Raw genomic sequence first — 25,235 nt, 5'->3', positions numbered from 1 at the left:
CCCAAAACCTTTATTTAATGTGAATTGTTGATGTGTCTATTGCCTTTCATTTTCATGCACTTCCAGGACAAGTCTGGTTCCATCTTCTCCATGTCCTCCAGCAGGCAGCTGCAGACAGAGGTCAGGTCTGGACAAATCCCCTTCTCTGTGCTTCTCCTCCTGTTAGCCCAGAGCTCCAGAGCCCTGGCCAGACTAACTGAAGGATGTCATCATCTTCTTCTGGTGAGCACCTCAAAACCCCACCCAGTGCTCCAGATGCAGTCTGGCAAATGCTGAATAGAGGGAAATAATGATTTCCTGGGATCCACTGGTTACAGTCTCACCAACAAAGCCTGGGACGTGGCAGGTCTTCACTGCAACAGTTCATTGCTGCAGCGCTCAAGATCCCTTTGATGAAATTGTCTTCTAGCCCATCAGCCTACAACCAGGTATTAGGTGGGGATAACATGGAGTTATCCTATGCCAGATACAGGACTTCCACTTTATTTTCTTGGAACTTCAGGAGGCTCTGTCAGCTCATTTCTTCAGACTGTCCAGGACCCACTAACATTAGCCCTGCCCTCCAGAATATCTGCTCAGAATACCTTCTCTGATCAGATTAAGACTTATTTTGATCAGTTTTTATCTTAACACTATGACTAGAAAAATGCAACAGCAGGCCTTACTAAATACACATCCAAGGCCTTACTAAAGCCACAGTGACATTCTCTCCCCTTGTCAACTGAGCCAGCCCTCAAATTGTAAAAGGCATATAATGCTGACTGATTAGGTACAATCTGCCTTTAGTAAATTCATGATGGCTGTTCCAAATCCCCTTATTTTCTCTCCTGTGCTCAAAAAGTGCTTCCAGAAATATTTACTCCATAATCTTCCTACAGACAAAGCTCAGCAATCACCACTGAACACAGGTTCACATTTGCCTTAGCCTTTCTTCTCACACTGATGTACTTAGAGAAACCCTTTCTAACCCCTCAGTGTTTTCACTTTCAGCTGTGTTTTGGTCTTCCTAACTGAAAACCTGCACACCCCTGTGCTCCTGCTGGGCAGCCCATCACTACTTTCCAGCTCTGGCTACTTTGTTTTTGAATTTAGTTCAGCCAGAAATGCTTTTTTCTTCTGTGCTGACCTTCTGCCATGCTTGCTCCTCTTGCACATTGGAAGGAACTGTTCCTGTGCTTTGAGAGGTTGTTCTTGAAGATCAACCAGCTCTCTTGGGTCCCTGTGCCCTCCTGGGCAGCCTCTCATGGGCAAGCAGATCCCCTAAAAAGCCAAAACTATTCTTTCCTCAAGTCCACAGCTGAATTTCTAAAATTTGCCTTGCTCACTTCTCCCAGGACTTTAAACACGAGGCTGCCCTCCATCTTTATATGGCAAGATACAAAAGTTTTACACAAACTGCCTTCTGCCCTACAGCTTTCAGGTAAAAATCAAGTATTAAGATGTCGATAAGAAAAGAAAAATCAGATGAAAAGTTCTGATCTGAGGAGATTTTGATGTCTGATTTCCACGGATGTAACTTAGCACAAAGTAAAACCGAGAACACCCATCGATAATTCAAACCGAGCACCGCTAGGTGGCGCCACCCAACACCAAATCCATTGCAGAAAAGAGAAGTGAGGATCAAAAGTTTCAATTTCCAAATTTCATCCCAGACAAAAGGCTGCTGCACGGAAATTTGCTTTCATCAACTATTCCTTCACGTAGCTCCTTATTTGGATCTGTATAAGCTCTTCACTAAAAATAAAAATAAAATAAAATACCTTTCTTCCTTACCAGAAGTAAACGAATTCCCAATTTGAGGAATATAAAAAATAGTATGCTCTGAAACACTAGCACACTTCTAACATACTGCTTCAAAATGTATCCTTTTTACGATAAAGACAATAAAACTTATAGAATTAATCTTAATTTGAATGAAAGGGTCAAATAAAAATTGAACTACGAAGAATGCAATGATGTTCCTCACACCAGGAAGAATTCCTCTAATCTTGTCACTAATCCTTTGTAGAAAGAGATGCCATACAGATTCAAAGAGGAAATGCCAAGATCATCCACTTATTAATAGCTTGCATCTACACTAATCCTATCCCAAATTACATTTTCATGCCTCAACTTAATCATTAATCTCCATTTTGTTTCTGAAGCAAGTCCATAAGAAAACTAGATTTCAAAATAAATATTTGATAGATCACTAACCTTTACCACGGATTAGTGAAATTTTGCTTTTATAAAGCTGCAAAGAGATTTGAAAATGGTTAGTAGCTTTGAAGGCTGCATTTTCAAGGGCATCTTTCTTGTTTATCCTTTTTGAGGGGTTTTGTTCTACTTTGCTTTAGGACTTGGATTATTTGGGTTGAATCTTTTTAGTTTGTCCTTTTAACAGTTTCACGGCGGCAGCTTTCACTTCATTTTCACAAATCCTTACCAACTGTAGAGCTGTCTTCAAGTACTACATCCACATTTCTGTCTCTGTACTCAACCCTGAAGTCAAGCATCCGAGGTTGTCTTTCCACTATTTGTCTGGATGGCACTACATGGCGAAATGCTGAGGAGGAGGAGGGAGCTGAAGAAGCTGCAGCAGAGTGACTGCTGGGGCCATACGCTGGTCCATGCAAAGTCTCTACACCGTACTCACTGAAAGACAGGCAAATGAGATGATTGAAACAGAACAGCTTGGTATGTCTAGCCAGAAGTTAGGCAAGCAAAATGACAGTATTATTCACTTACTACAGTCCAGCACACACCTCTTGAATTAGTGCTGTCATATCTGAAAAAAATGCTTATTAAAAATGAAAAAATAACTTGTATATTAGCAGTTTTAACCTTTCAGGGCTCAGGAGTGCTACAGGAGATCAACAATGGTGATAAACAAGCATTTAAAATCCACTATGTAATTGATACCAGAATTATCTTGAGGAGGATTGTTTCCTGTTCCAGGAGTGTTGTGGCCATATAAAAATTAGCACCGTGGCAATGACCAGCTTTCTACATCATTGGGCTGATATCCAGTGGAAATGAGAATACAGCTCAAAATTCTGCAGGCAGATAGGTATTTTCTCACAGAAAATAAGTGAAAAACAAGTCAGATATTAAAATAGAGACATTTAAGTAAATTAATTAAGATAATGAAGCACGTTTTTATAAAGAAAACACCTAGAAGTACAACAATGAAGTAATGCAATGCTTTCTTTCAAGTTTAAAATCCTGCAAGGCTCCTGGAGGTTCATAAAAGGATGTCTCCATACCTGACTCAAGGACACCTACAGCATTACAGGTCAGAATAAATTGGAAAACCCTCACTACCCAGAAGCACTTCATCTTCCCCAGAGCCTCTCCACAGCAAGCATGTCACTGGGATTGGAAACAAGTGTAAAAAACTTCAGGAATATTACTCCAGGCAGAAAAAAAAAAAAAAATCCCTATGATGTACAGAATGTACAGAAACCAAATTTGGAAGGCAAGAAACTTCATCAGGTAAACCTGGGGTGTTGCCTTTTAGATGTTTTTGCCAGGAAGATGATGGGTAGTTACAGAATCTCATGGTGGATTTCAGAAATGCTGCAACATAATTTGTCTCATTTCCACTCTTTACAAGAACTTATTTGAAAAATTCCTTCTGTTCTCAAAGATACCATTAGATCCCCAGTGGAAATCCTTCATAGAGCAAGTGAAATCTGTCACCTAGAGGAGGTCTGAACTCTAAAAACCTGAACCTAAAAAGTCTTAACATTAAAAACTTTAAAAAATGGATGCAAATGTGGACGGCATGCATGTCACTGAAGTGCAACAGTACTCAGCTACTGCAAATCCCATCATTGTGCCTTTCACATTTGTACCAGAAAAACATGTTATGCTTGTAAAACAAGGGGCTCCTTCACTTCTCACATCAGCATGCTCAGAAGGATGAATGCCCAGCTACAAAGACCCACGCTCAGACCTGTGGCTCAAAAGTCAAAGGCCCACGTCAGAACTCTAAGGAGTACAGGAAACATCCTAATTTTCAGTATTTAACAAAGTATAAATACCAAGTGATAGATTATTTTCTTCAGCCTGGTGGACAAGTATGAATTAAGTACAATTAAGTAACAATTCTGTTAGTAGACCCAAGAAGCAATTAATATCCCAGTTCTCAGGACTGAATTACAAAACAAGCAACTGAATTATACAACAAAGGGTACTTTTTTCCCTTCAATAAATTAACTTGCTTCAAGTCCAGTTGTATTAATTTTATTTGATTCCACCAAAAAAGGCATCCTACGTATCTGACAAGCAACCTCTAACAGAACATAAAAAGCCCCACATCAGTAAAGTAAGCCTTATCTGGAAACCAGGTTTCTAAATCTTCTGAGCCTCCCTTTAAACCACTTCCACTGGAAGAATACAAAACAAGACAAAAATAAAGTAACAAAAATACCCATTTGAAACACAATTGACTATCTAATAATCTCTAAAAATTAATAAATTACTGTGAAAGAAAAATGTAATTGGGCACTGGACCACCTTGTGATTGAAGACAGGCATTAACTAATTATTCCTCAGCTTCTTCTACCCAACCAAACATTCTGGGATTTTGGATAGAAATGCTTTGAGATCCAAACTTGTACGCAGAATGAGTGCTCCACACAACCAAGGCTTGATCTCACATGGACTAAGCAGGCCTTACAGTAAATATATATTTAGTAACTTTACTGGACAAATAGTTGTATCCTAAATCAAAACCTGACTCTGTTGAATTAGTAAGCATTAACAGAGATGTCGAACACCACTTTACCTATATTACATATCTTATTTAATTATTAAAAATTTTTAAATAGTACATTAATTATTTTTCTGAAAATTTTTAAACACTGTTTTACTGTCTCTCTCAGGTAGCTTAATTCCCGTTCTGCTGTTTTCAATTGCCTCATCAGCACTTAGAAGATCAAATTTCAGTGACTTCAAGATATCCAAGCATCAGTATGCAAGCCAAAATTTAATTCAGAAGCTGAAAGAAAATCAGTAAAACTACTTTTAGAAGGGAACAACCTTACTTTATCACAGTTTCTGCTGCCTGTAATTAAATTTAAAAAAAAAAAAAAAAAAACCCAAGTACAAATGTTTTTGGCCAGAAATAGGGAAGCATGGAATATCAATACCTTTATAAATGCATAAGGAAGAATAAATACTTAGCCAGAAGCATACCAACACCCAATCTTTGTAAAGAGACAACCCTGCAAAGAATGACCCAACCACCACTGAATTCAAAATAAAAGTTAACTATTTTGAATAGATGTTTGAGTTAATCCCCTATCAGTATGGGAAAAACTGAATGTTAAATCAGCTTTGCCAGGAATAGAATTTGTGGCTCCAGAAACAGCTTTAAAAGGGGAATTATGTCATCTTCTTAGGATTCAGGAAGGAAAAAAAAGTAACTGTTACCCAGCATCATTCTCTGTATGTACTACTCCAGTCCTCTGTGCTTACCTTTGTAGAATGCCATTTTCTTGTGGTATAACACCATTTATAGCTGCCTGAAAAGAGAAAAGAAATTCTGAGTCAAGCATACAGAACAAAAATACATCAGAACTTTTATAATATGTTTTGAAGAGTGATCAGCTTGGTTCAAAACATGCCCTACAATGCTCTCTATTTAGTGAATATTCTTGGTGAACAATATTATCATTATGGTATTTAAGTGAAAAACAAACATGAGCTGAAGCTCAGACTCCTGTTTGAGTGCAATGGATTTCCCAGGTGGAATGCCTGGGAATAAACTGCATGGCCCATGCTGAGTCAGTCCAACCCTTCGGTATCACACACAGGGGACACATCCCAAACACAGCCAGAAAACTGTGCACAGCCCAGGCAGCCTCAGCACATCCACAGAAAATGGGATGTTCCCCAGGAGCACCAGCCATGGCCCAGCCCCTGCCCCTGCCCAGCTGCACACGCCCTGCGTGCCTCCAGCCCAAGCACTGAGCTGGAGCAAACTGCAGCTCCATCACACCCACACTCACACACAGACACCACCCAGCCTCCTCAGCTGCCAGGGACCACCCCAAAAATGAAAACTATCCTCAGGCAGAAAAGGAAGTATTTTTTAAGCAGGGTTTATGCAGTTAAATACCATTCCACACTGTCCAAATCATTTGAAGGTTTAAGAGCAAGATTAAAGAGAGCTTGTAGCATCCCACTACTCTCCATTTTCTCCTGTGCCAGCAGCAGCTCATCCATTTTCTACCCTCACCAATTCTAATATCCATCCTCACATCTCAGATATACCTGACCTGCTGACCAGAACACCTGGTGAATGAGTGTCTGGTCCCCAGTGAAGAAGGGAACACTGATGTTTAGCAGTTCAGAGATTCCCTGGTACTCCAGGAGGACAAAGTCATACCCTGTGACTGAACTAGTGACAGTCATCATCTATCAACTCCATTTGTTCAAACTGACATTAAAAAAATGCAGCTTAAGTAAGTGCTTAATAAACACAAAAATAGATGCAATCAAGATTTAAATGCTATGGTTTCTGCTTCTCTGAATACATATACATGACTTTTTTACAATTTCTATTAATAGTTAAGGCTACATGAAGTCAGAATATTTCACTGCTGAACTCAGCTAAATTACTGTGATACTGCAATACGATTTATCCTGCATTTAGAAACAAATATTGCATTAATAATTATTTAAAAAGCAGAGAAGGAAAAGGTCAGCGGTACCCAAAAGCTACAGCAACAACCCATGAGGCTGTATCAAATTACAGCGAAAACAAAGTTCCCTACCAGATCAGGTTTTAAATCAGTTTATCCACTGTGCATGGTAATAATCAGTGGTTTCTTTTTAACAACGTGTCTCATTTATCATCATTGTGGTTTTTGCAGTCATACACAGCTCTTGATGGTGTTCATCTAATAAACCTCCAGGAAAGAGTAGGAGGTTTTGGTTTATTTGGCTTTTTCTGGATTGGCTTCTCCCTCCCATACTCTTCAGCAATATACATTGAATTCAGGTCAGTCAACAGATAAAGTTGGCTGAGAGACAAATTTATCCTTTATTTTGCATCTGTAAGATACAGAGATCAAACACAGGTTTTGTACCACAGAACCTACACTAGTAATGATCTGCTGGTGCAACAAAATTCTCTTTACTTGGGGAAAAGAATCTGCTTCAGCTGTGAAGAAATACAGCAATGTGGCATTTTCACACTTCTGTCAAAGCTCTGTCTCAAAGGATTAAATCAGCTCAAACTTCTTCTGAGCTTAGTTAAAGGGGTTAAATACGATAGAGGCTTCAAGCTATTTTATTTTAAACTGAATAACTCACTTGTTCATATATCCCCAGTTTTGTAAACTTGATGACATTTAAGGGGCACAGGAGTAAGAAAAAACAGCAGAAGCATTATGTGCTTTTTTGATTGAAAGACCTCTATTAACCACACTGTAAAACTGAAGAGTCCAGACACTGTTTGTTAAGCAAGATGGAAGACTAAAATAATGTAGACAGCAAATGGTAGCAGTGCACATGTACATACTGCATAAATATTAAATATCCATGTTCTAACAAGACAGCTATAAGTAGACCCTGAAAGGAAAAAAAGAAAAAGGAACAACCATCTGCTTTAGAATTTCATTGGGAGAAGGTTGTGACTATAAAAAAAAAAGAAATTAAAACAAGAACACGTTACTAAGGCAAGATCTGCTCCAGGCTGTTCCTCCCCAGTGTCAGCCCCCTTTGAGAGAGGCTCACATCTCTATGGTTTATACAAACATTTCAAGATATTACATTTTTTTGTCTCCCCAAACAGGGACCTGTGATCACCAAAACCAGCCCGTGTGGCTAACTTATAGTCATTAAAAATGTGTGCTACTCTTGAAACAATTTTAATAATCAGTGCATTAAATTTATTTATGCGTTATTGATATAAAGAAACCATGTCTGGATCAGAAAGCTCTTTCAGCTCCCAATAACCTGCTGCTGAGAGTGATGCCAGGAAGCAGCACTTTGTGCCTCTGCTGCTCTTACACTGCATATCCATGAGTGCCCCTGCTGGATCCAGGGTACCTGAGCTTTCTAACTGCTTCAAGAGTAAAGTTCACCTTAAATGGAAAATTACAGGGGCTTCAGAAGATTTTTCCCAAAGCCAAGAATCCTAGGTGTGCCTTACTGCTATCCATACACAAATTCTGCCATAACGCTGTCCCATCCTGAAATGGAATAATTTCTGTTTTGATGGCAACTTTCAAACAACTACCAGGCCCACAATTTATTTCATTAAATTATAAACTGAATGTAGCTCTTCTTGATTTATACATTTTGTTTAGGGATAGCAATCATATAGCCAAGAGGTGGAACAGCTTATTTAAAAATTCATTAAGTACTGCATAACCTGACCTAATTGGACCTGCCTTGGGCCAGAGAGACATCCAGAAACAACTTCCAGTCTCAAGAACCTGTGACTCCACCATCCAACAGCACAGGTTATCTTGATAAAGATCCTGTGAGTCCTGGGGGTTTTTTAAATGAAAAGGGATGTCATATAGAATGTAATATAACACTGGATTTACAAGTGCCCATTACAAAGGTTCAAAGTAACATATTTTTTGGTGTGTTGTTTTCAGCAGCACACTTCCAAGTTACCGTACTGAAATATATTCAACTTTTTTGTTTCTCGAAAACACCAGGTACAATAAAGCAATAGGGTTAATGAAAGGTTACCAAATTCATTAAAAGTCTGGACAACATAAAAAAATCCATGGCATTCTGAAATTATTTAGGTACCTAAAGAACACTGTATAGCAGACTGAAATTTAGAACTTTTCCTCAAGGCAATATTAACTAGATTAGTCCATTCTGACTAATTGTGACTCTTTTTTATGAGTACAAAACAGTGTTAGAAAGAAAACCAAGAACCACCATTCCTTAACTACCTATTGAAACAACATCAATGACTTCCTTCAAAATTCACAATTTTAGTGCTAACCATTTAAAAGCAATGAAGCACATCTTAGAGTGACTCTCATCCCAGGGTCCTATGAATAATATGGGGTTTTAATTAGCACAAATATTCAAGTCACAAGTCGTAAATACTCAGGGGTTTTCCACAAAGGTTGAAGATCGACTGGATTTACCAATCATATTATTTAAAAGCAGAAGTCTACATACAGTGATTGAATATTCAAACGAGACAAGGGGTTCCTTCCTCTTCATGAATTACAGCTGGCAGGTAGTTTTTAAATTTCCAGAATTCGCAGAATTTAAAAGGAATCTTTAGATTAATTAAGAGCTAAAGGCAGTCCCAGGCAAAAGAGCAGTTAAAGGCTTTTGCAATGGGTGAGGAGGGAGCTCCTCCTCAGTGGCCACCTCATGTTCCTCCCCTCTCCTTCCCAACCTCCAGAGCACACAATGGCTGTGGCTCACACATACAGACCCCTGAAAATCTCTCCTTTGGAAGCTCCATCCCAGTGAAGAGAAAGAGGTTTTACAAAGCACACAGCAAGATCAACTCTCCAAAACAGGGCACTAGAAAACACATGCAAAAGCAAAAGGAGAAAGCAAGTTGGAGAAGCACAGTGCTGGAAGAACAATCCTGAGATGTAAATAACCCGAGAGATGCACGAGTTTCACCAGGATAAATAACCAAACCAGCTTAACACAACCAGCACAAGCTGCTTCCAGAGAATTCCAAAAGCCTTATTTAAGTTTCACTGCCTGCAGCAAGTGAGACCACTTGAGTCTACTTAGCAAAGCCCTTGCAGAGCTTTACATTTGTTTACCTAGAAACTGAGGAGGTTTACATTAAACAAACGCAGTACACAAATGAGATCTCGAGACAGGGTAATAGGAACTGCCACAGTAAATGATCAAAACCCAAAGATGTCCAACCAAATGACATCATGTGCTTCAGAAAGTCACAGGGAATTATAATGGAGTAACTTGCTCATGGGGCATTTTCTTCCAACCCCCCAGTTTTCTGACACATTCAGAGTTACAGCATTAGTAATTTTTTTGTGTATTCAACTTAACACAGTAACCTCATAAACCACATATTTAATTATTTCTATGAAACTCAGTAAAAGGTTTTTTTTTTTATGAGAGGATTTATTTATTATGACTTCCAAAAATCTATATACTCCCCCAGATGCTACAAACTCAGATTTTATTTTCAGTTTAACATGTCTGGCAAGCTAAAAAACCAAAGTTCTGCATTTTGTCTCTTTACTATTCATTTTGCCTCTCCTTCCTATTATACACTTAATATATTCTCAATATAAAAATAATTCATGTCACATCACAAATGCAGAAAGTTTACCCCATGTTGTTTTCTACATTAACAGAGGCAAAGACAGGAAGAGGCGTTAGCCACTTGTAGGACAGAATTTAGAATTACAACTAAAAAAACCAAGCATTTTGTTGTTTCATACTCAGAACACAGAAAAACTGGTTTTAATATTTGACTCTTTCAGCATTTAATATTAGATTTCTTTTTCTGATTGTTTAAGTGAATATAATACCAAAACTAACATACAAAACCTCACTACAGAGGGTGAGATGACACACAAGACAAACATACTGTGGTTTTGAGTTCTGCAGAAAAAAAAACTCCAGCTGTTATATTTTGGAAATATTAGTCTGTATTCATCTGTGCTTGAGAATCACTCAAGATTTACTGAATTTAAAGAAGTGTAATGAAATACACTAAAAGTCCCTCATTAAGAATTCATAACAATTTTTTTTGTCTTTTTTATTTTATTACATATTTCCACAGCAAAAAAAGGGGTAATTAATAAAACTCTGTTTACAATTGTCAGTCCACTGCAAATAACTCTACTCCTAATTTGTGCTAAATGTGATATTCTCCCTGATATACAATACTCCTACTCTAATTTTCTGTTTTCACATTATAAACTTTTCCTAAATATTTAAAATCCATTCTTTAGTTGATGTTCAAACAAAATAAATGGACAATAGAATTCCAAATGCTTTCCACAATGGAGAGAAGGGGTTTTATTAAAAAAAAAGGGAGCAAAACCAAAACTGAACAAATATTATCCAGAAAGAGGAAAACCAAATAACTAAATGATAAAGGAAAGCTTTAGTGAGACAAAGCATCCACAAAAGGACTGAGAAAGCAAAAGTGAATTTCAAATTGCTTCTGAACCATGAATCTAAGGGACAAAGGAACATTTTCACATGCAACAGTAAAGCAAAACTGGAGAAGTGCAAAGATTTATTAGTTCCTTTTGAGCACAGAAGTATTTCTTAAAATGAAACTACTCACAGGACTCTGCTGTATGCATATATTCCAGTAATAACAGTAGATGTTTTGAAATAATGCTCTGCTAATAACTTTCTTTTTTGCAAATACTGATTTGGGAATAATTTTCATCAGAACTGGTAATAATGGGTACTGGCAGGTGCAGACACATCAAAACAATTGCTCTGACCCTTATACTGTCATTTTGGGAAACTGGATAAAACACAAGACCATGCACAGACTTCTCTTGCAGTTTACAACAATAAAAATGTAGAAAATTCCAGAATAAACCACAAAAGTTTTAGTAACCGGTGCTGACGAAATCATCCTGTATTAGTCAAATCCTGCAATCAATGTGGATTAATACAACAAAGGTTTACTGAAACCAGCTGTATTAACTATCACCATGTCTTTCTGCCCCAAGACATCCACACTGGACCCTGAGATTCCCAAGCAGAGGAATGTGGCTTCTGAACAGCTTTATGCAACTACCAAATCTCACCTGTTACAAGCAAGTCTGAGATGTGTATTCCAAACAAGAAATTCCATGAAACCTTCTGCAGAAATACCAATCACTTTAACCACAAAGAGGCTTTTTACAAACAAGGTTACCTTACTACACACACAGCTACTTCTAAACCATTATTTTCAGAGGTTCCAAAAATTGACTGCTATGAGTTTAAGTAATAAAAAAAATATTATTCCATTTAGGTTTTTAATTAATTCAGTAATACTTGAATAACAAAATTGTGCCTCAGTAGTAAGAGAAGCAATCTCTACCTAGGTAGTGTTATTTTTGGCAAGCTTTTCAAGGCAAAGGAATGAGTCAGCTTTTTCCTGTAGCTTATGTTATACATGCTGGCATCTCCCCAGCTTTGCAAGTCTCAAAAGTATTTCCAAGTGCTAGACGTGAAGTTACACCCACAAAGTTTATACAGAATGACAATATTTGTCTCCATCGTGGTTAAAATTTAACCAAAAACCGTAATTGAACTACAATGAAATGTCTTCTATGCATTCTGCTTTATTTCAGCTTGCTTTCTTTACAACAAATATACTTCATGAAAAGCTGCAAAACAATAGAATTGCTAATAAAGCAAAAAATTAACATTTCATCAAAAAATGCCACATGAATACATTCATACAGATGATTCACTTCATCAGCAAGAAAGCACGCGTTGAAATAATTTACAATTAGCACTCTAGATGTGGTTTCCCATTTCTTCCTACATCTTTGGTGGCTTCAGCAAATTTTTTCCTGTCACTCCTACAACATGCCTAAATGCACTAGGAAGCCTTTCAACAGTTAGATATACTTCTAAAGTTCTGAGGAAAAAAGCCCACTGCATTTTGCAGAGTTCCTTAATTCTAGGTTGCCACTGCCTAATTCCCCAAACGAAGTGCAATGGAAATAAAATATTCATAACTGAATGTGTTTTCCTGGCACAGTGAAAGTAAAGACCATGTACAGATTTCTAAGAAGCTTAAGGATCAGGATGTACCTGAGCTGACTCTAGTTCAGCAGGAATAAAGCAAAATAATCTACTCTCAACAACCCACTCAAAACTCATTCACACAGAAAGGGAAAGTAGCCCATGAGGTGTCTCTGTTTTGACATGCATACAAGTACCTTGGTCTTAGTCATCAATGTCACAGCTTTGACATTAATGCTGCTTCACCTTCTATAAGCAAGGAATGCTCATGCTTAATACCAAAACATATCTTATTACTCCTAAAAACATTCATAGATAGAAAGTAGGAGAGTCAGATAAATCAAAGGCTATGCCTTGACATGAATGCTGGAAAATGTTCTGAATGCCCATATTTTTACCCCTCTGCTAGTTATTGTATGTAAATTTGAAAGGCAACACTAAAATGCGAAGTTTAGGGATAAGCTACCTCATGACAATATTTTTTTTTGTTGTTGTTCAGTTTTATTTTTTAAAAATTGAGTTTAGTCATTCATGGTAACATACTAGGTCTTAGAAAGTACTACCAGGGAAGAAATTTCAGGACACAAGAACTCAGGACACAAAAAGTCATAGAAGTACTGCCAAAAGCCTAAGAACCCTTCACTGAAAAGCCATAATAATATGAAATATCAACAGTATTCCAATGACCCCAGCTGTAGTCAGCCAACTGCCTAATCACTAATCCATAATCAAAAAAAAAAGTTATGCAAGATTTAGTTTAAAAGTTTGGAAAGCAGAAAATACCAAGATGAAGTAAGTAATGTAACAAGTTGTCTCAGCATTTCTCCAACAGCTGGGGGCAGCAACCCAGGACAGACTAAGGAGACTTTATTGAAATAAAACTAGAAACTGTTCAACAGTTTCTGTTCAACAGATATTCAACAGTATTGTAAGTAAATCCATTTTTAAGACACTCTGCTCTGAAATTCTGATGGCTCTTGATGGCTCCTAGCTTTTGTGGTAAATTTTTTCACAAGTAACGTTCACTTCCAAAAAGCACTGGCACAGATGCTGTTCTTAAATAATTTACTTAGTTTTTCTCCTACTCACATAGTCCCAACGACTCAATGACAGACTAAACACTTGTCAAACACGTGTTTATAAGATGTGTGCAATTTTTAGTTCAACTAAATAGGTCACAGTCACAGGGTAATAAACTACACATACCTCATAGCAGCCGATTCACTGTATAGTCTAAAAATTTGTTCTGAAATTTGAATGGCTCAGGACAAATGAATGCTAAGCAATCTTTGTAGAAACTACCAATACAGAGATAGCACCTCTAAAAAAAGTATTTGTAAAAACTATTTTTGGTGGGTGATGCAAGCACAGAGCTTCAGCAGTACTACGGGGCAGAACTGGGATCTCAGGTGCTGCTTTTTGTTTATTCTCAGAGCACAAAATTCTCTGTTAAAAGAAACAAGAGTCTTTCACCATGAACAGAAATCTACATATATTAGTCCCATTGCTTGTTTGATCACTATACAAGAAAAACTTGAGGTTATTTCTTAAGTAGCTGAAAACCTGAATTATTTAAGTAACTAAATTCCATCTGTTATTTGAAAAGGAGAGACAGAATTTACATTTCAATTTACAATATTGCCAGCAAAGCTTTACCTAAGAATCTCCTCCACTCTTTCTGGTCAGAAAGAGAAGTAAAATTTCATATACTTCATCACAGCAACAAAATACAGCCATAAAACACATAATCACAGCCCCTTTGTTACCCTCACATAAATAAAGTAGGTTTTTGGGGGTTGTTTTGTTTTTTTTTTTTAATGAATGAATGTGCATACAGCTATGTGGAAAGACACACCACTATTACAACTGCCTACAGTCCTACACATTTCATATAATCTTCCATTAAAAAAATACATTAAAAGGAAATGTGTTTTAGCAAAGATTATGGCATTTGAAAGAAAGTAAAAACAATTAATTTAATACTGTTTTTAAGAATCAACAAGCCTTCTGTGCTACCACCCAGCTGTATAAAATACACAGCATGCATCTGAGCTTACTCAAAGACACACAAATGTCACTTCGAAAGCTGCAAAACGCTGGAAATATGGAGAATGAGAAATACAATTTTTGCAAGCAGGGATCCCTAATTTAACAGAAAATACATCAAAGACTTCCAAAGGGGATTTCTATAGTCCTTTGTAAAAGACAAGTTCACATACAATTGTGTCCTACTAGGAGAGATTAATGCTGCAGTTGAACACACAAAAAAACCTGCAACTCCTGAATTTCCTGGAGAACAGGCACCATGCCCATGGGATGCCCATCCACCAACACTCCTTGGGATTATCAAACCCAGGGCTTCCTTCTTCCTTCTCTCTGCTGGCAGCAGGGTTGTGAATGCTGGACAGGCTCCTCACTGCAGTAACAGTGAGAATAAACCTGCTGAGCTGACAAGAACATGTTCCACAGGACACCCAGATCCACAAAAGAACACCTGTCTAAAACAAAACTTTAAATGTTCCTTAGAAAAAAAGAAAAAAATATACAAACCTCTGCTTCCAGCAGGCAGATGTGATTGTTCATCTGACCACAGGGAGAATGTTATTAATACACAGACAAGCCCGTGTTCCCAACAGTGAAAATCCCTCGGATCTAGTTCTAATGAGAGGAATAAACCCTGAACTTTTCACTGGTCCCACAGTGAGTGCTGTCAAATCTGTGCCATATTCAGTGTGCAATTCTAAAGTAAAGAAAACAGCAGGTCAGCAATACAAAATGGAAGGGCCAGTGTGATGAACACCATCACCATGAAGTGCAGTCCTGGTTCCCAGCCACTGAAACACAGCCTTGCAATGCAACAGCAGAGCTGCTGAACACAGGACATAAACATACACTGAACACTGCCCCACATTTAAGGAAAAGAAAGGGCTGTGTGCCAAACTCAAATTAATCACCTAGTTTCTGGAGGCAGACTAATTCAAATCAATCAAAATAACACACAGAGAGAGACAACATCAAAGCTGTATCAGGGCAAACCAGAGAAAGAGAGACAAAAAACAATCTAAGGGTATCAGTTTTCCCAGCTCCTACTCAAATTTGCTACACATTTTAACAAAAGGATTGTTACTGGTTAGAGCATTGGAAGATACAAACAACAGATTGCTGATAACTGTCAAGAGCCCACTTTTTGCCATTCCCATTGCCCATAAATGGGCACCTCCAAGAGAAATAAAAAATTGCCAAGTCCTACCTGATTTTTCTCAATTCAATTCTTTTGTCTGTTCAGTTACTTTTTTCCACAAGACATTACACAGATGTAAATACACATATACAAAATTAGTACTTAGAGTAAAAAAAAAAAAAAACCCTGACAAATATTTTCCAAGATGTTTACAAGCAGGATGCAAGAAACCCCCATCTAAGTTATCCATTTAAAATTAGAAGTTCTAGTTAAGAGTTGAAGCTTTATAAAAACAGATGTTCAAAATATATAGTTTCTCCTTCCATAGAGAATAATTTCTTGTCAGGTGATTCTTGGAACCTGAGTATGACAGGAACTGCAATTCATCCCATCTCCAGGTGCACTAAACTGCTGGTTTTACTGAAGCTATACTGTGCTTTGATCCTCTACCAGAATATAGAATAATCAAGCCAAGTATAGCAGGAAGGCACAAAGGTCATTTTGAAAATAAAAAATTGGAAGGGGTTGTATACATACAATCATTAAACATATATTTACAAGTAATCTGAATATTGGAAAGTAAATGGCCCTCTCCCCCCTCATCAATAAATTTTGATTATTTTTTTTTTTCTTAAAGCAATACTAAAAGTACCTATATTACAATGTCTCTTGGAAAAGACATGAAATAAAAACAATTTTAAACCAGGGAACAGGAGTAAAAATAGAAATGGCCATCCTGGAAAAAGCAGAAAATTAAGTGTGGTGAATTCTGTTCTTCATTCAAAAATCCTGTTCTGATTACCAATACAGAATATAAAGTCATGCTGCATATGAAAGACTTGACTTTTTCATTAAATCTGTGAAAGGCAGAGCAGACCACTTCACTTACTTTCATGCACAGATTCAAGCACGGGATCTCAAGAGAGCAAAGAGCTCTCACCTGTGTAATAATCTCACATAAACAAAGGTCCACGGAGCATAAGGTCAAGTCACTAAGAGGTGATTTTCTTTAAATATGTACCATCATCAGAAACTTATCAACAGACACAGAGTTGGAATTTTTCACACCTTTATTTTATTGTTTATACACAAAGTTTAAGATGTATTTGTCATTCTTACCTTCACATGCCAAAAGAGAAGGTCAGAGTCTAAATGGACAAGCTATGAAACCACCAGCCTTTACAATGGACAGAAATTCCTAACTTCTGCTTCCTCAGATGGTAAAAATTACTGTAAATTAATAGAGCTAAAAGAAATAACATACCAGCAACCCTGGGAGGCTTAAGAGAGCTGCAGCCATTTATAGCAGAATGCCTGAAGAGATCACTATATTATCTATGTTGATCTTCTGTATCTCACAGAACATCTGAAACATTTCGTCGCCCAGCCTATAATAAGCCCTATAATTAGGCTACAGTGTTCTAACACAGAAAAACCCTAAGCTGCTCTATATGTAGCAGACCACCACAAAGGCCAAGTCATCTGCACCAGAGGGGAACTAATTATTGGCAAAATTAGGCTTCATGATCCCACCAAGCAGTTTTTACACTGCTGCTGCATATGAATTCCTCTGCAGCACTCTTGTGACCAATTTTATTTTGAGCACTTGAACAAAGCCAAGCAACCAAACATTTATGAAAGACAGTTTCCTGTATTGCTTCAAGCAGCTACTGCAAAACACATAGAACTGCTTTGAGCACTATAAAACATACAGAACCCTGAGATATTTACGTCCAGTACCCAAGTCAAGATAAATTAGAGGCAGTTTATATTGTCTTAGAGTATCCCATATAGAGGATTAGAGATGAAGACTTCTAAGAGGGAGTAAAGTAACGTTTTAGAGCTCTAAAATAGGAAGCTGACGTTTCAGTTCTAAACTGAAAAGAAAAAGGAATTCTGTTTAATTCTTAAGAAAAAACAAAAGTGACTATTAGAAAAACTAAATTCAGAAAAGAGAGCCTTACACTAAACCTAGGTTTAGCTCTGTTTAAAGGTAAAACCGAATGTCCAAAAGATACAGAACTTAGTAACAGCAAGAAGAAAGACACTGCTGACATTTTAACCCTTAATACTAAATTCTAGCAAGACCAGAGGGAAAAAATGCAGCGATGAAGTAAGCAGAAGGAATATTTCTTCAGTGTAAGCAAAGTAATCCTTAGAAAAGCTTACACAAACACACACTACTTGTAGCACAATGCAAGAAACTTGTTTTGTGAACTTAATAACCTCTACTGTCTCTGCATTCTGATGTACATTTCTGTCAGCCCATGTCAGTACCTACTTCTCTGTTTCTGTTTGGGATCCTTCTGCTTTCCAGCTCACCAGGGCTCCTTCTTTTGGTTATTTTGGCTGACGTCCCAGAGAAATAACAACGCCCTTGAGCTGAGTGTCAGAGAGTTCAAGAAGCAACAGGTGCCCAAGGGAATCTTCAACGTGGGTCTTTAGCACAGCCTCTGATAATGCACGACTTTTTTCCCCGAACAGGAACATGGAATTGAGATACAGATTTACTGAGTGAAAAGCAAGAGTAAACAATCTCTTTGAGACAAGAACTTCCTTATGTTTTTGGTTTTTCCCCCTTTTGCTGCGGGAGTGCCCCTGAGCTTTGGCTGATGACATCTGAATGGGATTTGCTTAGCTTCCTACTTAGTAGCCTGGGTGCCCCACAGAAGATTTCCTCATCAAATACTGACTTCTGATTTTATTTCCAACATCATAGAAGTAAAGGAATCGACATTTAAAAGCCTCCGAATCAGATGCAGAAAACGAAGTGAAATTAGAGAAAACAGAAATTGTGTTCTTGCCATTTACTGAACACTGGGAGCCAAAGGATGGCAGAGGAGCCCTTACCAAAATCATTATTACTTCACTACTGTCTTCATCAACTGTGACCCAAGTTCTTCAAGTTTGGTTTTCCTTACTTTCCTTTTTAGAAATCAAAAGAAGTTTTGCTCTGAGTTGAACAACGTATTTAGTGCCAAACTAAAGGATTTCATAAGTTTATCATCTCAGCTAAAAAAACCCTAAGACCTTTTGGTTGAATTAAAGCAAACCCTCCCCAGTTTCTAGGCATTGAATCTGTACTTGACTACTGAATCTAAGTTATAAAAAAATGCAACATAAACAAACAAACAAAAAAAAATCACCACATGGATCATGCACTTTTAATTCCAAAATAAAAAATACTACATTTCTGGTAAGTCATGAGCCTTTCCTCAAGTTCTTCTGCAATGCTAAAAACCCTTTCCTAACAGAGATATTTGATTCTCTCACACCCCAGGAACTCCTTTTCTTCACTGTTCTCTTCCTTCATTCTTTGGTTTCTACCTCCTTGTTAGATTAGCAGGATTTGGCTTTCACTCCCACTCCCTTTTTTACAAGGCTACTTTGAATAAAAATGAGCCAGTGTCCTGTTAATGACAGACCCTTAGGGCATCTCCTTCACTTACAGTCTCCTCAATATTATTTTTTTCTTCTACAACTTACCACTTCCTTTTCATAGACATTCCTTTTTATTCCGCTCATTCATCTTCTGCCTAGCTTTAAAAACTATGTACCTTCCTCAAGTACCTCTTGCATTCCTAATTTTCTACCCTTTCTTACTTTCCCTATGCCTTTTTTAAGCTTGCACATTTGGGTCATTACTTCTTTCCTCTCTATATTCTACTTCTAGATCATCTAGTAATAACTAATAAAATTAAATATTTAAAGGTGTTCTCATAGCTTTAGAAACTTCACTCTGCTTTCTGCTCATTCTGGAGTCTCAGAAGTGACTTATTTATTCTGACCATTTTTCATGGCAGCTCTCTCATTCGACCCAACCTGTTGGCCATTTATTGTAATGCACACAATTTACAAATCCCCCAAAATCACATGCAACAGATCTAATGGATTGTATTGGGAACTTCACAACCTGAACAAAATGCACAAGGCTATTCCTTGCCTTCCAGTAAACACCTGAATTTTTAAAAGCGCTCATGCCATGTCACTACAAACTATGACAAAAGATGTTTTAACTCCATCACTCAACACACATCTGGGTTTTTCTGTTTGAAGCTACTGATGACAGACACTCCCTTCTGCTCACTGGTGTCTCACACTTGCTCATACCTTGACATGTTGAAAAATAAAGACTGTGTTCATTTTAACATGTAGTTTCAAGTGTACTGGATTTTTACAATAGGTTACAGTTGAAACTATATCCATAACCAATTTTGGCTATGGATAGCCAAACCTAATATGAAATCTAATTTTCAAATCTAATGAAATCTAATCTGATATGAAATCTAATTTTCTTCATTATAACTTTCTGATATTTTGGGCTGGTCCAAAGGTCACTCATTTGGAAAAGAGAAAAAAAAAAAAACAAGGAGGAAATTGAAAGTTTTACAGTTTAAAGGAAGACTACTCACCTTTTAATTAAGTTTGCTGTAGTTTACACTTCTAAACCTTAAGAAATTGGATTAATAGTTTCTTTATTTACTAATCCTATGAAGAGCCTTAAAACACCTAAGTCTACTTTGCTTGGTTTTATTGGTTTCTTCCTATTTGTCTGCACATTGAACCTTATGACAAAATAAATGAGAGGTTTTTCCAGGATGAGTATTTGCTGGGTTTTTTGTTTGTACTTAATGATGTCTGGATATCACCAAATCTAAAAGTTATGGCTTTAATTATCTGACTCAATTCTGCACAACCACCAACAACAGAAGAGCAACAATTCTAATTTTAAATTAAAAGCACATGAAAATTTGAAAAAGTTGTTTCATCTTCCATTTCTTCCACAGGAACCTAAATCCTCAAAACCCATGTGTGTACACACAGGTCTTCTTCTATAAACACTACCTTCATAACACTTCTTACAAAATGAAGACAAGAGGAAACTAAAGGAAATATGACAATATGAAACATGGCTTTACAGGACAAGAAAGAAATTAAAAAAGCCTGAAGATAATCACAGCAGAGCAGGGTTTGTTTAACCCAGGATCACATTTACTTGGAGATGAGGCTTTAACAGGCCAGAAGCAGTCTGCACATAACAGCCTGTTTGTCTCAGCCAAGAGACACCCCCAAATTTGAAATAAAGCTACCAGCTGTCTTAGCAAAATGCCATGTCACTGTTATGTGGGGTTGATCTATGAAGTCATTTTCTTAGAATACTTACCACTAAATCCCAGTTATTTTGTTCAAGCAACGTTATAGCTTCATCAATATTTTCAATACCAGTACATGCCTAAAAATAAAAAGAAGCAGTAAACAGAATTAAAAGCATTGATCAAAATCAGGGTATTAATACCTATAATTCAATTAATTTCAGCAGGACAACAGGAAAGGTATAGGTTTCCCTCTCTGTTACAAACGGGTAACCCAGAAATCAGACTTCAAGTTTTAAACATCAAACATTTAGGTACAATTCCCTGTTCCACCAGAGGACTCTTGTGTAACCTTGAGCAAGCCACCTAGGGAAGCAAGACCAAGTAGTTATCTGTAAAATCAGGACAATAGTGTTGTCCCATAAAGGTGTTTTGAGAAGTCTCTGAATTCAAATCTATGAAGCACTCATACTACTTTAAAAGGGAACAAAAAAACCTTGAAGTTCTAGCCCTGTACACTGGTTTTACCTAATTCAAGAAATCTAACACAATAGCATTTTTAAGGTTAACCCTCATAAAACCATATTTTGAACAGAGCTTAATTCCAAACACAAGAGCACCTCTACTCAGCAAAAACTGAGATGCAGCAACCTGCTGCCTTTTTTTGATACCCAGACCTTTTCACCTATTCAACTTCAGCAGGAAGAGCATTGCTATTCATTCTGCCACATATTTGCTACCATTCACATTATATCAGATCTGTTTTATCAAAAGAGAAAAAAGGAAACAGCTGACTTTCTTTCTGGAATTTATCTTTCGTCTTAACCATTCTAAATGTATTCAAACACACAAGAGGGTTTGGACTTCTACAAGATCTGAAACGTGATTGTGTTCCTTCTGCTCTACCACACAGTTATATAAAACTGTGGTATATAAAACTGCACCCAAAAAATAAAAAAACCAAACCTTTTAACACTAATGGTACACAGCTAGATAGCAGCAACAAACAGGTCAGTTTTCCTGATTCCCTTTATGTTGTAAGAGAAGGAGGCTAAACAGACACTTTTTTCCTTCCATGACATAAAGAGCCATCAGGGCATATACTTCCCATGTTATTTTTTTCCCAATTTACAACCATGAAAACATAAAGTGAAGAAATCATGAAAAAACTCAAGGTCAATTCTCTCTTCCTAAATTCAACCCAAAAAAATTCCACACTTACAAAGCACTACATGCAGTATTGTCACTACAAAACGGACCAGTCTGAAGGACCACAAGATGAAATTATGGAGAATTTTGCCTGCAGAGGGGAGGCAGCAGTTTCTACTGCTACACAGTGCTCTCATGACCACATCAATCCTCTCTGCAACAAGATAAAGATTATTCCACTCCAGAACATGCTGTGTTAATGCTGAATTGCTCCCACTTCATATTGGGAATGCTAAAAAAATACCACTTTGCTCCTCAGAAGCATCATTTTGCCTTCTTTTCCATTATTTCTTGCAGTTATTTCTGAAGTTAAAAATGGAACAGAACTTTGACACAATCCCAGCAAATGCTTATACATTTATGCCAGTAGGTTTGAAGAGTACAGGCCTTGAGCTTGTTGTCATTTCTGAAATCACAGGATAGTTCATACTACCATCAACCTACACTGGAACTGATGTCAACATACATATCTACTGCAAAAAATCCTGTTTTGAGAAAAAGCTCTGCAGAAGTCTGAGATTCTGTTTACATTTGAGTGAAATACACTTAATTTGGTCATTACAGAAATAGTTACTATTTCTCATTTGTTAGTCATGCAAAATCTGCATGACCTTTTTAAGCACTACCTCATATTCCAACCTCCAATAAGAACTTGACCAACAATGTGTTGTTTTCACCCCTGGGCTGTGCAGATGAAGCTGAGGAGATGGTACTTACAATACAGCATTTAACAGGATTTTAGTTGTCCCTTCTTTTTATCACTCCTGCAGCTCTGCTGACTTGCCACTGTCTTCTCTTAGCCCATACTAACTGCAAATCAATTCAGCTCACTTCAGCATACTCTTATTTTGTGATAAACTAAACAAAATTAGCTTATCCTCCTTCCAGAGCACACAGTGAAAGGAGTTAACTCATCACAGTGAGGGCAAAGTAATTGAACAGCTAATTCACCTGTGTGTCTGCATCCTTCCTGAATCATCTTTCTGGTGATTTACAATGTAAAACAGAAGCCTGCTCTTGGTCACTTAGCAATGCAGAGTCACTGGGTAACAAGAACAGACAGGTGTAAACACCAGCTGAAAATAAAAATCATCAGAATTCTTAACAGCCAAGACAAACAGTTTTGGTTAAAAATCTTTGCACCATTTTTACAGTCCTTTTTCATAACTGATTTAGAGGAGTTCTTAAACGAAGATTTCACTTTCCAGACAGACCACTTTTGCTAGTTGTCAACAAAACAGAAAACAAACATTTCAGAATTGCATCAGGAAAGAATGAGTGCTACTTATCAATGTAGCCATTGATCAGACATTCCCAGATCTTCAACACACTGTTAATATCAGAGTTGCAGCAAATTAAGATTATTTAGAATCTTATTATATTGCACTTATCATATTGCATTTCAACATTCAAACACTACGTACTATGACATACAAATCCTTGTATCAAGTCAGAAGCCATCCGTGAGACCAAAAACCCCCAGCAACCAAAAATTAAAGCTGCTTCTTTCTACCTGCATCATATGTCTTGCGAGCTAAACTAAAGAAAATCATCTGATTTGCATGTCTTTGCTTTTCCCTAAGAAATTAAGCACACAAGACAGGCAGTCCCTCAGTGGCAAGCATGACATGACACCAAAGGCTCTGCGATGACAGATCAGTCCCAGAACAACCTGGCCTGCTCCTGCCTTTGCTTTGTTTAGGGAAACACACAGAGAAACCAGCAGGTTCTGTGAGCAACAGAATTAACAAAGTCTGGTTCCTCATGGGTTTGCCTCTCATCCCTAATTGCAAGGGCTGATTTCAGCTTTTCCTATGGCTGGAATATTTATAAGGGCCTCTTTGAATGGACTAGTTCCCGTATTACCTGGCTGTATTTTCATTATATTTGGAATAGTTTCATTAGTACAAGACCAAGGGACACCTGGCACCTTAGGGCTCTATGCTTCACTTACCTAGAAAAGCACACAGAATTCAAAGGGTTTCATTATTTACAATACATAAAGATTTTTTTCTTCATGTTTATTCCTTTTATCCTACCCAAGCAAGAAACAAACAAATAAAAATTTAATAGGAAAAAGAAAATTAAGTTTGTTCAGAAACATAAGTGAAAAAACCCTTAAAAAGATAGCACAGCAGATGAGCCCTAAAGATGCAAAAAATGCATCTTTGAGCAAGTAAAGAGAGGGGCTGAGGAGACTTTTTTTATTATTCACAGATTTTTATTCAGCTTTACTTTCATGAGAGACCTACTTAACAGAAGGCATTAAATATTTTAAAAGAAAATTCCTACCTGAATACTACTAAATCTTGTTTCAGTGAACAACCTGCACATCCTCTAAGTCATCAAAAGATGAAAGAAACAAACCACCACAGAAAAGGTAAAACCTTGAAGGCTCACTGATTTGTAAACCTTTACACATCAGAAAGAAACCAAATAATTTTTTCAGAGGACAAAGGAGAAGAAAAGGTAGAACAAGTTCCTCCTCCTCCCTGCATTTCCTGTAAATCTAGGATATCATTTTCAGCCTTCACAGCAGCTCCAGAGACTCTGCAATCACTTCTGTGCTTTTCCAGACCACACAAGAGGAAAACGAATGCAAAGATGAGAAAACTATTGTTGTGTGCTGAATGCATAATCAGATTCTGAAGATAAGGTTACTGAATGTTAAAACAACTTTCTTTGCATCCTGCTTTTCCAGGGCAGGTAAGTGTTTCCACCAGGCAGATTGAAATTTTCACATAATAAAATTTCAGCGTGTTCTCCAAATTTTTTTTCCAGGTAGCTTCATATCCCCTCAGTGATGGAGACCTTACCCTTGGAATGTTCCACAGGTAACCATTAGGGTGCTATCCTTGCACAGTAACATTAGCCTTAATAAAAGAAGCTAAGTAGTCACTGAGGAAACAAGTTGTGAGGGCAGACAGACTCCAAGGCATTTGAGACAAACCTAGGAGCTGCTTCCAGAAAGTTGTAATGCAGGATGACAGACTGGCTCTTCTAAATCCCTTGCAGGGTGGTCTGACCCCAGCAGCTGTAACAGCTGGATGTGGGCTTTGAGACCCTCTGTGACACCCCCCCCC

At 37.4% G+C, this 25,235-nt stretch overlaps 1 protein-coding gene across 2 annotated transcripts in view; it reads right to left on the bottom strand.

Annotated features, from left to right (window-relative positions):
• FAF1 (Fas associated factor 1) overlaps nt 1–25,235 on the bottom strand; it is a 152,189-nt gene that overhangs the window by 114,654 nt on the left and 12,300 nt on the right. For both annotated transcript variants that reach the window (XM_021529210.3, XM_021529218.3), the window contains exons 2-4: nt 21,015–21,083; nt 5,464–5,510; nt 2,426–2,634 (exon numbers count right to left, since the gene is read on the bottom strand). In XM_021529210.3, coding sequence (XP_021384885.1) covers nt 2,426–2,634; nt 5,464–5,510; nt 21,015–21,083 — 325 coding nt within the window. The remainder of the gene's footprint in view (nt 1–2,425; nt 2,635–5,463; nt 5,511–21,014; nt 21,084–25,235) is intronic.

The sequence above is a fragment of the Lonchura striata genome, chromosome 9, assembly GCF_046129695.1.
Source record: "Lonchura striata isolate bLonStr1 chromosome 9, bLonStr1.mat, whole genome shotgun sequence".
Taxonomy (NCBI): domain Eukaryota; kingdom Metazoa; phylum Chordata; class Aves; order Passeriformes; family Estrildidae; genus Lonchura; species Lonchura striata.
This window is presented reverse-complemented; position numbering and strand designations above follow the sequence as displayed.